Raw genomic sequence first — 15630 nt, 5'->3', positions numbered from 1 at the left:
AAGTTGAAAATGCATACATAAACAAGAGCCACAGAAAGGCACATAATAAGCATTATTGGATTAGACAAAATATTTAACTTGAACAAGTGTCTTATGTAAAGAAGCAACTAGTGGTAATATTTAAAGTATAGGATAAGCTCAGATCAGAGAGGAAGATACATTTTGCATTAAAAGACAGGGATTTTGTCATGTTAAAAACTGAACACTATGACAGGTGTTGAGCAGAGAATTGATAAACAATGTTTCAGAGTGGTTTGTTAAAGCTCAAACACCTGTGATATTTTAATTCACACAGCAGTGTTGAATTGTGAATTACTTTGCCATTGTAATTCAAATGGTAACAAAGAACACATAAGCTATAATAATTTCAATTTCCTATTTGTGCTGATATACTTGTTCTTCAGGAACTGCCCTGGTAATTATTTCACGGAAAGAAACAACATTTTTCCCTTTTACATTTTATAATGTATAATAAAGTTTGAGGTCAGGGAAGTCTCAGTCACAATATAGTACATAAGAGTTTTTAAGTTTTAATTGAACTTTAATAGTGATGAATATTTTCTCAGTTCAAAACAGAAAGCAGTGTTTACATGAAGTTTTTGATCTTTGCTGTCTAAAACAGCTCAAAAACAGGCCAGTATGATGGCAAGTCTAAATATGATGACACTGAAAGACGACCACAATACACTGAGTTTAAACACAACCAAGTTAAAGAATACTATGTAGAGTACAATTCCACTACTTAAGACAGACAGACACACACACATAGAGACAAACGGTCTGTGAGTGTTGATCTAACAGTGTCCACAGAGTAAGGGAGTTGGTTACCATTCAGAATAAGCCCTGGTAAGGAGGAGTATTGCATAGACTTTGGTGTTGATTTTTTAAAAATAAACACGATTATCTTTTTATTTAAAAAATGTAAATGTCTTAGTTATATAGGTTTATTAAAATAAAGGTAGATGTATTTTCAAAAAAGGTGTCATTTTGAAAATTTATTTATAAATTTTTAAAATGTTATTTTACCTTTTCTTATTTTAATTTCATAATCAGAAGACTAAATCATAAGCTAAATTTTTAAAGAATCAATATTTTAAAAAACAGGATATAAACAGAATTTGCAAAAAAGACCAATTAAAATGTACTGAAAAGGTAATGTATTTACTTAAATATACTCATGCATAATTAATGCTGATATTTCTATTCTATTACTTCTAAAAAGAAAAAAACTTGAATGAAATTTATGAACACTTTTCTCTATTCCTTTGTGTGAAAACTGCAAATCTAGATGGAACTTCTGGGATCATTCTTTCTTCTTACAGAAATTTTTGGAAGATAGAACAGAATGTTGTAAGGATACTTGATAAAAATGAGACCATGAAAAAAGTTTAGGGTGCAAGTTCAAAACTTCTAATTTCACTTATTTCATCAATCTAGGCATTTTGGGAGGTGATGTAGACAAAGCAAGCAATTATTATGATATAGAATCTATCAGAACTACAATGAAATTACAATGTAATTGTAAGATAATGTGGTTGAAGTCTTGAGTTCTGTGAAGTCATACAGTACCATATGTTCTAGTTAAAAATATATATCTACTATTGGTGTCTAGTCATCATAAGCACTCAATGTCTGTTGAATAGCTGCAAATATTAATCAATGTATATTTAATAAATAAATGAATTAAAGTAATCAATGAATGCATGCAAAGGAAGGGCATAAATGTCTCAAAGATCCCTATTGTATTAATAACTAATGAGGGTATTCTATTTCTTATAATAAAAGCTATTTTTAGAAAATCATTAAAAACCATGAAAATCAAGTCAAACTGCTTACAGATAGTACTCAGAATCAGAGAAATGAGATTTTCAGAAAAGACATAGGAAGTATAATATAAATCCAGTGTAATTCTTCTATAGCAATTATAGCATAACATGGCTCAAGGTTCCGAGACTTGTTTTCATTATTTAATAGAAACAACCATACAAACTATAGTTAATAAGGTATAGAGGATACACCAGCATATTGCACAACATAAAGCTTCTAAGAAATATATGTCATTTATATAAGAGAAGTGTAACTATGTTTATTAACTCTTTTTTTAAGGCTAGTCAAGTGAAGACTGTGGAATTGGAGAAGAAACGAAGAAATCTGTAACTGGTCATGATCAATTAGTTGTAAACATCACTTCACTTGGATCAGACAATTTATTAAATTATTAATATGCTTAACTTATAAACATATTTAAATATTTTCATCTTGTTTGTTTATAATCTCTAATCGGCCTATGAAAAAACACTTTCACCACAGGTAATTTTTAAAAATCTGCTTTTATAACATCTTACTTAACTGTTTCCTGCTTCTCTTTTGGCTTGAGACAAGGACCTGAAAAATTTCTCAGGAGAAGGGGTTGTGTAAGATAAAGAAACAACTTCAGGTCAGACAGTGCTTCAGGACTATGTTATAAATCAGGGATATGGTTGAACACATCACAGAATAGGAGAATCTCAGATTCAGTTTAAAGGAAACAGAGATCATCCTATCCAGGAGCTGGCAGTTATAAACCAGGTAGATTATCAGGCAAGGAGGAGGCAAGTAAAGAAGATAAAGGGTTAAGGGAGGGCCAATGACAATACATACCTGGGCTACGCATTGCACAGTGACTGAATAAATAACATGTTATGTATGTTCTGTTGTTTTCTACTGGATTAGATGCTTTTGAGAGTAACAAAGTACAAATTCATATAAGGTGTTAGTTAACAGAAGTGTTTTATTATTTTACATTTTCTCAGTCACAGATTCCAAAAGTTAACCACTATCAACTAAAAGTTTACAAAAATTTTGTTGTTATAAAAAGAATCCACTGAGAGCAAACTTGGATACAGAGTGGAAAGACTGAGAATGGAGGATATTTAATGTTTCTCACAGAACCTTTCATGGTGTTTTGATTTTTAGCATTAAAAATTGTTAACATTCATTAAAAATATATTTTTTTATTGATCTCCGTTTAAAAGGTTTGTAAAAAAATGGATTTAATCATCTCCTACAAAGGGTGTAGCCTCTGAAGTGGCATATCAGTATCACCCAGTAACAGTATCACACCCAGTCACCCAGAAGCCTAGAAGATATGTAAAATTTTAGGCCTCAAACGAGACCTCATAAGTCAAAATCCCCATTTTATCAAGATCCTCAGGTGATTTGGAAACACAGTAAATTTAGGAATCACTGGTTTAATTTGACATAAATCATTACCCCTCTTAAGCCTTGTATGTGGCTGATTAGCCTCTGCTACATCAGAAATGGGGAGCTCATTAACTCCTGAGATAGTCAACATTTTCAAAAATAAACTCCTAATCTCCACCCATCCAATCCTCCAAAACAAATCTTCCTACAGTTTTCCTTCCTCAGTTAATTTTCATCCTCCTAGTTGTTTAGGCCATATATAACTGAATTATCTTTGTATCCTTTTTCTCAAACCCCATGTGCAAATTCTCTTGGCTCTACCTTTCAAACATCTCCAGGATCTGACCACTTCTCACCACCTCCACAGTGACTAACTTTGCCCAAGCCGCCACTATCTTTTTCCAAGATTACACCAATAGTTTTCCCCTTTCCCTTGCCTTTCCTTGCCTGAGTAATCTGCTTAAGTATAAAAAGAATCATGTCACTTCTCTGCTCAAACCCTCTGAGGCCTTTCCATTTGATGACAAAATCAACTCCTCAATAAGCAAAAGAAATTCATATCATATATTCAGTTAACTCAAGTAGCAAAAATATTAATAATTCTTAACATGATTCTTTTAGGGTTGAATGTCACACTTCCATTTGTTCTTAATTGTGACTCCCTTTATTTTCAAACGTATATTTAACCTCTTTTTAAATGTATATCTCTAGTCCCTGCTGGTGATCCCCCCCACCACCATTTCTTACTGCAGGCAGACATTTAGTAAATAACAAAAGCATTACATATTTCAAAATTCTGCATGTGAGGATAATTCTTCCCCCACAACCATGTGTCACTCAAACTAATAGCCAAAGTCCACATAATGACCTATATGACTCTTCCATAATGTCGTTTTCCTCACAGCCTGCTAAATTCCCCTGGCACACAATGCTCCAGCCACCACTGGCTTCTCTTACTTCTTCCTGCTTCAGAATCCCTGCACTTTCTCAGTGAGGTGACTTCTAACTAAGCCATGCTGTCCATCTCTAACTCTCCATTTCTTTTTCCCTTCCCAGCTTTGATGTCTCCATGTCACTTATTAAATTCTAGTATACCATACAATTTATTTATTAGCTTGTAATTCTCTCTCCCATTAGAATGTAAGTTCTGTGAGAGCAGGGATTTTTCTTTCTTTTATAAACTGGCATACACCCAGTATCTAGAATAGTGCCTGATGTACAGTAGGCTCCCTCAAAATAATTGTTAAATGAGTAAGAACAAAAAGCCCCATTTATTATTAGGCTTTTATAATTTGAAAGATTTTCATTCTGTTAAGCTGCAATTAGTGTCACTGTAACATCCACTGATTTAATGATCCTAGGTCTGTTCTTAGCTTTGGAAGGAATGAACTACTCCCTATGACACATTATCAGCTAGGTATTCAAATAATAGTACCATGTCCCCTAGGAGTTTTCTGTTTTTCAAGTTTAATATACACCATTATTTTAAACTTATGACAACACTGATTGCATAAACAAACAAACAGGCAAAGAGAAAATAAAAACTCTATGCTTTAACTTTGTCCTCCCGCTTTTTAACTTTTTGTTGTTTCTATTTATATCTTATTGTACTGTCTATGTATTATTTTTAATCAGTTCATCTTTTAGTCTCTCTACTCAATATATGAGTAGTTTACATACCACAATTATAGTATTATAATATTCTGAGTTTTTCTGTGTACTTACTATTACCAGTGAGTTCTGTACCTTCAGGTAATTTCTCATTGCTCATTAATGTCTTTTTCTTTCAGATTGAAGAACTCCCTTTAGCATTTCTTGTAGGACAGGTCTCATGTTGACAAAATCCTTTAGCTTTTGTTTGAGAAAACCTTCATTTCTGCTACAACATGTTTGAAGGATATTTTTACTGCGTATAGAATTCTAGGATACAACTTTTTTTCCTTCAGCACTTTAAATATGTCATGTCACTCTCTCCTGGACTGTAAGGTTTCCACTGAAAAGTCTGCTGCCAGACATACTGGAGCTCAGTTGTATGGTTTTTGTTTGTTTTTGGAGACAGGGTCTCTCTCTGTCCCCCAGGCTGGAGCGTGGGGGTATAATCACAGCTCACTACAGCCTCAACCTCCTGTGCTCAAGTGATTCTCCCACCTCAGATTGCAGAACAGTGGGACTACAGGCGTGTGCCACCACACCTGACTAATTTTTAAGTTTTTTATAGAGACAAAGTCTCATCATGTTGCCCATGCTGGTCTTGAACTCCCGGGCTCAAGCAATTCTCCCACCTAAAGCTTTCCAAAGGGTTGGGATCCCAGGCACGAGCCACTGTACCTGGCTCCATTGTATGTTATTTGTTTCTTTGGCTTGCTTCCTTTAGGATCCTTTTTTATCCTTGACCTTTGGGAGTTTGATGATTAAATGCCTTGAGGTAGTCTTCCTTGGGTAGTCTGCTTCGTATTCTATAACCTTGTACTTGAATTGATATCTTTCTCTAGGTTTAAGAAATTCTCTGCTATTATAACCCTTTGAAGGAACTTTCTACTCCTATCACTCTCTCTGCCTGTCTTTAAGGCCAATCACTCTCAGCTATGCCCTTTTCAGGCCATTTTATAGACCTTGTAGGTGTACTTCATTCTTTTCTTTTGTCTCCTCTGATTGTGTATTTTCAAATAGCCTGTCTTCAAGCTTACTAATTCTTTCTTCTGCTTGATCAATTCTGCTGTTAAGAGACTCTGATGCATTCAGTATGTTAATTGTATTTTTCAGCTCCTGAATTTCTACTTGATTCTTTTAAATGATTTCAATCTCTTCGTTAAATTTATGTGATACAATTCTGAATTCCTTCTCTATTATTTTGAATTTCTTTCAATTTCCTCAAAATGGTTATTTTGAATTATCTGTCTGAAAGGTCATATATCTCTGTCTATCCAGGATTGGTCCCTGGTGCCTTATTTAGTTTGTTTGGTGAGCTCATGTTTTCCTCAATGGTTTTGATGCTTATGAATGTTCATCAATGTCTGGGCATTTAAGAGTTAAGTATTTACTGTAGCCTTTGTGGTCTGGGCTTGTTTGTACCCATTTTTCTAGGGAAAGAATTCCAGTTATTTGAAGAAGCTTGGGTGTTGTGATCTAAGTTTTTGGTCATTGCAGCCATATCTGCATTAGGGAGTAACCCAAGCCCAGTAACACTGTGGCTCTTGCAGACTTGCAGAGGTGCCACCTTGGTAGTCTTGTATAAGATCCTGAAGAATTCTCTGAATTACCAGGCAAAGACTCTTGCTCTTTTCCCTTATTTTCTCCCAAACAAACACAGCCTATGCTGAGCTGTCTGGAGCTGTGGAAGGGGTGTGGGTGTGTGTGTGACACAAGCACTGTGGGTGCCACCACCACTGGGACTGCGCTGGGTCAGACTTGAAGCCAGCACAGCACTGGGTCTCACCCAACGCCCGTGGTAACCACTGCCTGGCTATGGCCTGTGTTCACTCAAGGCCCTAGGGCTCAGCAATCAGCAGATAGAAAAGCCAACCAGGCTTGTGTCCTTCCCTTCAGAGTGGTGAGTTCCCCTGCTCCCAAATGCATCCAGAGATGCTGTCCAGGAGGCAGGGCCTGGAGTCAGAAACCTTAGGAATCTACTTGGTGCTCTGTTCTATTGAGGATGAGCTGGCACCCAAGCCACAAGACAAAGTCCTTTCCCACTCTTCCCTCCCCTTTCCACAAGCAGGCCCTGGCAACCACTAATATACTTTCTGTCTCTCTGAGTTTGTCTACTCTGGACATTTCATATAAATGGAATCATATAATATGTGGACTTTTGCATCTAGTTCACTGAGATCTTATGGTTAACAAAATCATAGGAATAATAAAATCAGCCCTAGTATGCAGGGTCTTTTGCTTTGTGTATACATTTATTATACTGAGCTACTCCCACTCTGATTATTCACTCAAAAGTGGTTTCTAATTCTGCTGTTACTCCTTTGATATCGATGATACAGCATTTCAATGAGATCTTGAAACATTTTTGATAAACTCATATGAATACCTTTTGTTAGTTTGTTTACTTAGAAATGACTTGAATGTGAGCTTTCAAAGAAAAATTATTAGGTTGAGTTTGCCATCCAGCATCTAGAATTTTACATTTGACAGTCTAACACATATTGCTAACCTTGGTCTACAGGGTCACCCCAAGTTACCCTACATGCTTGGAATTCAAGTTGTCCCGAGCCAAAAGAGCAGAGAGCCTCACCCAAGAAGAGCTGGGCAAAAAAAAAGAATAAAAGGAAGACCCTAAGAAATACTAATATCAAATAGATTGTTTAAGAGGAAGACCCGTAAAGATGACTGAAAAAAAGTTGCAAGACAGACAGAAGGAAACCCTAAAACACAATTTCACACAATTGTTCCTAGCAAGTAAAAATACAACTCATGCAAAAGCCAGAAAGTGGAAAAGGTACAGAAGGAAAGGAATTATCTCAGTGGTTCACTTTACTGATGGTGATAGGATCTCTTAATATAACCTAGATTTCTTTCACCAAAAGTAAAGTAGGTCTCTATTATAGGACCACTTACTTCTGAAGTAGAAAAGATAAAGACACCTGGAAGAATTTCCAAATGTTAGAAAATTAAAGTATTCTCATATAGAATTTATGTTCTATTATAATCATTTCCCTAGATCCTAAGGGAGTCAAAAGATATAAATTGTAATCTTGGCTCTACTACTGTTTCACCAGGGACAACTACAGTATTCCTTTGGTTACTCAGTTTCCTAATCTGTAAAATAGGGAAGTTGAGTTAGATAATTCCTAAAGACCCTTTCAGCTCTGAAATCCTAAGATTATATATAAGCTAGCTACATAAAAACTTATTTAAGGGAAGAATACTATTAAATACCTAAAAAAAAATACAAGGAAGAGATCAAACATACATAAGTCAAAGGAAAAAATTATAACTCAAATATCAGAGAAATCTGAGAAATAAAGTTCCTAGATCTATTTGAAGTAAAAATAGCCATCACCCTCTAGATGGTAAATGAATCACAAAAATTAGAATCTTTTCCTAGCAGTAACATTTACTGGAGAACAGTAGGAATTTATTTTTTAGAAGAGTGAGACTACAACATCTGAAAAACAGACCAGCAAGAAGAATAAGACACTTGTTCATCTGTATTTCTGTGACTTTTCTCACTTGGTATTATTTGCAACTGTACTTTTCTGTCTGGCAGCAGTGCCAACTTCAGTATGAATCATATATTATTTTTATCATGTTGATTACATATGTTCACCAGTTTACTTGTCCATATATGCTTGGTGTGGTTTGCAAATACTCAGTGACAAAATCCAGAGCATAGCATTTTCACAGAAAGTGTTTACTGTGAAATTTCTCTTTAGAAGTTTGCTTTTCTTTATTGCTTTGATCCATATGACATCCACATTCCTACATTTCAAATAACAGCTTACACTTAAATTAATAAAATGTTTCACTTTGATACAACATGACTACAGTAGGATGTGGTGGTTCTACAGAGGACCTCGTTTACTTATGTGATTAGAGATTTGGTCAAATTTGACATCTGCAAAATTTTCCAAACTATGCTTCTTCAGTTTTATGGTGACTTAGTACTTACATTCTGTTATTCATCAACACTTCACAGAAATACTTGATTTGTCTGAATGAATTAAAAAACCCACAACTGAAGAAAATCACAAAAACCTGGTTTTAAATATCAAAAGATCCTGAATGAGAAATATTTCTACAGGCCACACTAAGTAAGTTATTGATCACTATACGTCTTTGCAGGATGAAAATTGTTGCAAGATTGGACATAAGAAAATAAACTTACTGGTAAATATCTTTCCTAAGGACAGATCTGCCAAGGGGATTGTCAGCCTGGGGAGCCATGGCAACAGAGCCAATCTTCAAAACCACGGTGTCTTCTTTTGCTGCCCGATTAACTGTAACAAAAGAGGGAGATTCATGAATACACTGTGGATCTGTACATAACTTTATGCATAAGGAGAAATCTTTGAGGGAATGGAATAGAGACACATTAAGATAAGACCAATAAATAAGAAAAAGTAAAATGAAAAAAAATCATGTTTAAAATAAAAATCTTTGATGCTTTTCTTAACTCTGTTAATACCCATTAAGTGGTTTCCTGTTAAAATACACAATTAAAATAGCAAAGAAAAGAAAAACAACTCCACTCCCAACATTAAAAATTATGATATTAAATATATATAAGTAATATTGAAGCCAAATGTTTATCTAACTTCACAATCTGCATATTTCTCCTAAATGATTTTCAGCTTTGGGTTCTTAATACTTCATTGTTGTCTACAAATATATTGAAGGATATTACAAAGTCATTTGAAAGATATCTCAAAGCCATTTAAATTTACATGCTAAATAATAATTAAATACAACACACACACACACACACACACACACATCACATAAAATATATCACTTTAAGCTCCAAAATGTCAGAAAATTCAAAAGAAATATGATGGCTGCAATGATGAAGATGGAAAACACCAACTATTCAATATGGGAGAACATATCAACCTGTTATTCTAGATACTTTTTAATTTTAATAACTTCTACTGTAAAATTGCTTTAGAAATCGGAACCCCAGACCCCTTTAAAAGTTCTACCTCCTAATGACGTCTAAAACTATGATAAATAATCCCAGAAAACAAAAAAAGGTAAAAGGATGTATCAGTTCTAATTCTCTTCTTTGTACTAAATAAAATGATATTTGACTGTATGCTCTCATTTAGGGCTGAAGTTCAGCACTTTTTCCACAAGTCAACAGCGAATTCAATGTCTTTTCTAAGGACTATTTGGGATGAAAGGGGAAATTAACGGCCCCATTCATTACATTTACATTTTTTTATTATACTTTAAGTTCTAGGGTACATGTGCACAATGTGCAGGTTAGTTACATATGTATACATGTGCCATGTTGGTGTGCTGCACCCATTAACTTGTCATTTATATTAGGTATATCTCCTAATGCTATCCCTCCCCACTCCCCCCACCCCACAACAGGCCCCGGTGTGTGATGTTCCCCTTCCTGTGTCCAAGTGTTCTCATTGTTCAATTCCCACCTATGAGTGAGAACATGCGGTGTTTGGTTTTTTGTCCTTGCAATAATTTGCTGAGAATGATGGTTTCCAGCTTCATCCATGTCCCTACAAACGACATGAACTCATCCTTTTTTATGGCTGCATAGTATTCCATGGGGTACATGTGCCACATTTTCTTAATCCAGTCTATCATTGATGGATATTTGGGTTGGTTCCAAGTCTTTGCTATTGTGAATAGTGCCACAATAAACATATGTGTACATGTGTCTTTATAGCACCATGATTTATAATCCTTTGGGTACATCCCCAGTAATGGGATGGCTGGGCCAAATGGTATTTCTAGTTCTAGATCCCTGAGGAATCGCCACACTGTCTTCCACAATGGTTGAACTAGTTTACAGTCCCACCAACAGTGTAAAAGTGTTCCTATTTCTCCACATCCTCTCCAGCACCTGTTGTTTCCTGACTTTTTAATGATCACAATTCTAACTGGTGTGAGATGGTATCTCATTGTGGGTTTGATTTGCATTTCTCTGATGGCCAGTGATGAAGAACTCAAACAAATTTACAAGAAAAAAACAACCCCATCAAAAAGTGGGCAAAGGATATGAACAGACACTTCTCAAAAGAAGACATTTATGCAGCCAACAGATACATGAAAAAAATACATTTACATTTTACTCTCTATTCTCCAACAGATGATTCTACTACAGTAGCTGTATAAACCCTGTTTAAAATATGTTAACAATATACAACTTTCTAGGTCTTGAAGTAAACCTATATTAAAACTTATAATTTCTCTCAAGGAACTACCATCTGCCAAAAATAGAACAGAAAATGACTGGCTGCAAGACCTAAGAAATACCCTGAACAGAACCTGCCTACAAAGGCATACAATCCGTATTTCCCAAACTGTGGTGCCCAAAGAATGCAAAAGCTATGAGATTATTTCCAGCTGTATTTCCAGTATATTATTTCAGTGTACTGTTTTCAGTATATTCAGTATATTTCAGTATATTTTCACATACTTGGTATGGTCTGATTCAGATTAGTCCAAGGAAAGAAAGTCAGAATTAAGAAAATCAGAAAAACATAAGAAGAATAAGATATTCAGTGAGAGAAATAAGGAACCAGAATAAGATAACCATGAAGGGAGGAGGGAAAGGCAAAATAGTAGGAAGGTGAGAGAAGGGACAGCAAAAGGAGAAAAAAAGAGATGAACTATCATAACAAATATTAGCATACAGATGTCACAGTAAAGACAGTATTTTTACATCCACAGCAAAAGATCAAATAGAAAACTACTTATCATGCAGCTGCACTATTTTCAAATGACTTAGAGGTTTGGTTTGATTATAGGTCCTTATAATATGAACATTGTTTACATTTTACAGATCTTGCATTTTATGCCAAGCTTATCAAATAGTCCCATGTGGGTAAAACCTCTGATTAAGCAGCAGGCATCAATTAAATAGTAAGCCTGGAGAATAGACCATACCACAAAGGTGCAATTAGTATATTTGCTAACTGTTCTTCCAGGCTACAGATACTACTCACCATATGAAAGTCTGAAATGTAATAGAAACATTGCAGTAAATGAGGTACATATGGAGGAGAAATGACGTACTTGGTGTTACCTACAAAGCCAGATCCAAGAACAGAATTCTGTTTCTGTTAGGGCCAAAAGTGTTCTCAGTAGATTATACTGACTATGAAGTTATAATAAAAAAAATGAGCACTTAATGCAGATCATTCATAAACTAGATTAAAATAATTAATTTTATTATAGAAAGTATTCAACTTATCAAAATATATCACTGAGATGTAAGAAAAAATAATAAAAATACATATTTATACATGAAAGTGCCTTGAGTCATTTCTTCAGTTACTTTATTGCTGCAAAAAAAATCAGCTTCTCTTTTTTGGCTTAGTTCACCTGTATTTAATAGTTGGACCATATGAGGAAATGTTCCTTCTAGAAATATTTTCAACATGAAAATGAATGCCTTCCTTCCTTGCTTTAACTCTATTTTTTAAAATTGAGCCTCATGAGGAACTACTCATTCTAGACATGCTAGATTTTTAAAAGTCGTCTATTGTGAAATAAAAAAATTAAGCTGGAAGTCAAACACTAGTAGATTTAGAATCCTAATAGTAACTGCACATAACGTAAACAATATCCAGGTTGAAAAGCAGACTTTCAATATCATTTTTCTAAATAAAATATTAGAATGTTCAATTTTTTTATCATTAACTGAAATTTAGATATGATTAAAGAGTCTTACATTAATGTAGCATATATTATAAGCCTGAAAGATTTCATCTTTTCTTGGGGCAAGAGAGTGTGTATATGTGTGTGTACAGATGCATGAATGTACATCTGTGTATGGCGTAGAAAAGGCTATAAACAACTCTGAAATCAGGAGTTTGTATCAGTAACCAACAGCTTGAATAAAGACCAGAATTTTCATGCAACTGCCAGATAATATAAGAATGTTGCTTACAACAAACTTTTCTTAATTCCAACCTGAATAAAAGTGTTTTGGAGACTTCAACTTTCCTTTAAGATTCTCAATATAAACTCAATTTAGTAAACATCTGAGGTCTCAAGAGTATTTGAAATTGCCACTGTGTAATGTTATGCTTTTATAAAGCCAAAACTGTTGTGACAGCTTTCAACAAAAGTTTTTAATCAGTTATTGCCATACTGGCAGTTGAAGACAAAAGTTTCAATACATATATAACCAATGACCATTATGCATATTAATAGAAAGTTTAGTTGCATTTCGTTTACCACTCATCTTTGACAAAGATTACTTACTCTGTGACAAGCACAGATTGCTCTGTGATATTTTTATAATAAAGTTTCTGCTGAAAAGTATGATGTAGCAAGATTTAGTTATTCTTTCACACTCATTAAAACAACTTATATATACTATTTTTTTTTTTTTTTTTTTTGAGACACGGTCTCCTCCTGTCACCCAGGCTGGAGTGTGGTGGTGTGATCACATCTCACTGAAGCCCTGACCTCCTGGACTCAATTAATTCTCCCACCTCAGCCTCCTGAGTAGCTGGGACTACAGGCCCAGGCCACCATGCCCAGGTAATTTTTGTATTTTTCGTAGGATGGGGTTTCGCCATGTAGCCCAAGCTAGCCTCAAACTCCTGGGCTCAAGCTATATGCCTGCTTTGGCCTCCCAAAGTGCTGGTATTACAGGCATGAGCCACCATGCCTGGTCTACATTTTTAATTTAATTAATCTGATAATCATCTTATTCAAACTTTCTTGTAAAGGCTTTCTAGAATAAAATGAATAGTATACTCTTGACTCCAACTTACTAGAGTCATTAATGATAGTTATTTCTAATGAAATTGCTCCTTCAATCATGATTTCCATAGTCCACATTATAGCTTTTTAACATGTATTAAATGGACACATCCAATCTCCCATATAAAATATAATGTAAGAATTATCTATACTTTAAAATGGTGAATTTGTTATATGAATTTTACCTCAATAAAATTTTTTTCTCTGACCTTTTCATGGGTGAATTATGATTATTTAAATTAAGAGTAGCAAAGAAGAAAGATAAAGTATTAAAAAAACTAACATAATGTGTCAAAATCTGAAACTTTGGCATGCATTTTTGTATTTGTATTCTTAGCTTAGGCACACAGTCTGGCTATTTATAACACCTCAGATAGAGATGCAGGTACAATTATAAGTAAAGATACAGATATATGCACAGATACAGAGATGCAAAGGCAGAACACAAAAAAGTAAAGATATGAGCAATACATATGACAGAAAAAAGGATTAATACACAAAAAATGTATTAATTAATAAGAAAAGATAAGCAACTCCTTAAAAAGTAGCGTACTTTTCACTAATGAGACCTACAAAAGGCTAAAAATAAACTTCTGTTAGGGTAAGAGTAAGAAATAGCAGCCGTTTAGGAAGGCAATTTGACATCTCTTACTATTTTAAAGGTATGGAATCCTTTGACCTAGCAATCCTTTTGTTGGTAATTTATTCTACAGATACATACATCCAGGCCACACAAAAAAAAAAAAAAACCCACTAAAAAGTTGTTTGTTGCTAAAAATATGCATATTTGCAAAGGATTACACTTAACTTTAAAGTCTACAGAAAAACAAAAGAAATTATGTTTTCCAAAGACAACTATAACAACCTTCCCCCATCTCATATACTCTTATTCAAGGTGACCTTAGGAAGTACCTAGGCACCTGAATTCTGAAATTATATGTTAAAAACCCACTACAGCCACCACCTAAAAAAGAAAAAGCAGAAGCAGCAGTAGCAGAAGAAGAAGAAGAAGAAGAAGAGGAGGAGGAGGAGGAAGCGGAAGCAGCAGCAGCAGCAGCAGCAGCTTTAAAAATAAGATGGCAGAAGTCTGGAAATATTTCTGCAATTACAATTAGTTGAGGGATTTTCCTAGTTGAAGCAACTCAATGGGAAACAATAAAACTGTGTGATATGTAGTATTAATGTTTATAACACAATAAGCCCAAAACAAAAACATATAAACAAACTAAAAAAGCCCCACAGAAAATAAAGTTGTTCTTTTTATTTCCTCCTCTTTCTTAAATAGCCTGATTTGTAATCTTTTTGTCACAAATATATCAGTGAAACATAACTTGTTTCAATAAATCTTTGGTAAGTATCACAGAAAATAAAGCTAGAGTTAAACAATGAACTTCAGACCTCTGCCTCACCACAGAGCTGCTCAGGTGCTCGGCACACAGGTGCTGCTATGCTAAGCGTGAGCTCCCTTTGCTCTTCTTGTTGACTGAACTATGCCTGCACATTGGCATTGTTCAGAAAATACCACAAATCATGCTCTAATCCACAAGGGCTTCCAAGAAGTTTGGTGGTTCCTCAAAAACAGAATTCCAAACAGAATTACCATGGTACCTAAAAATTCCACTCTTAGGTGTACACCCCAAAAGAACTGAAAACAGGGCCTCTAACAGAAACTTCCATGCCAGTGTTCATAGCAGCATTACTCACATTAAACCATAAAAGGGTGGAAATGACCCAAATGCCCAACAGATTAATTAATAAACAAAATGTGGTATATCCATACAAAACAATATCATTCAGCTATAGCAAGGAATGAAGTTCTGATACATGCAGCAACTTGGATGAGCCTTGAAAACATTATGCTAAGTAAAGTAAGCCAGACACAAAAGGATAAACATTGTATGATTCCACTTACATGATATTTCTAGAGTAGGAAAATTCATAGAGACAGAAAATAGATTAGAGGTTACCAGAAGATGAGGGTAGCTATTACTTAACGGCTACAGAGCTTTTGTTTGGGGTGACAAATACATTTGGAAA

At 34.7% G+C, this 15630-nt stretch overlaps 1 protein-coding gene across 22 annotated transcripts in view; it reads right to left on the bottom strand.

Annotated features, from left to right (window-relative positions):
- The window catches only part of VPS13B (vacuolar protein sorting 13 homolog B), a 915151-nt gene that overhangs the window by 363653 nt on the left and 535868 nt on the right, over positions 1-15630 (bottom strand). For all 22 annotated transcript variants that reach the window (XM_063669399.1, XM_054497603.2, XM_054497598.2 and 19 more), the window contains one exon: positions 9017-9128. In XM_063669399.1, coding sequence (XP_063525469.1) covers positions 9017-9128 — 112 coding nt within the window. The remainder of the gene's footprint in view (positions 1-9016; positions 9129-15630) is intronic.

This window comes from Pongo pygmaeus, chromosome 7, assembly GCF_028885625.2.
Source record: "Pongo pygmaeus isolate AG05252 chromosome 7, NHGRI_mPonPyg2-v2.0_pri, whole genome shotgun sequence".
Classification (NCBI taxonomy): domain Eukaryota; kingdom Metazoa; phylum Chordata; class Mammalia; order Primates; family Hominidae; genus Pongo; species Pongo pygmaeus.
This window is presented reverse-complemented; position numbering and strand designations above follow the sequence as displayed.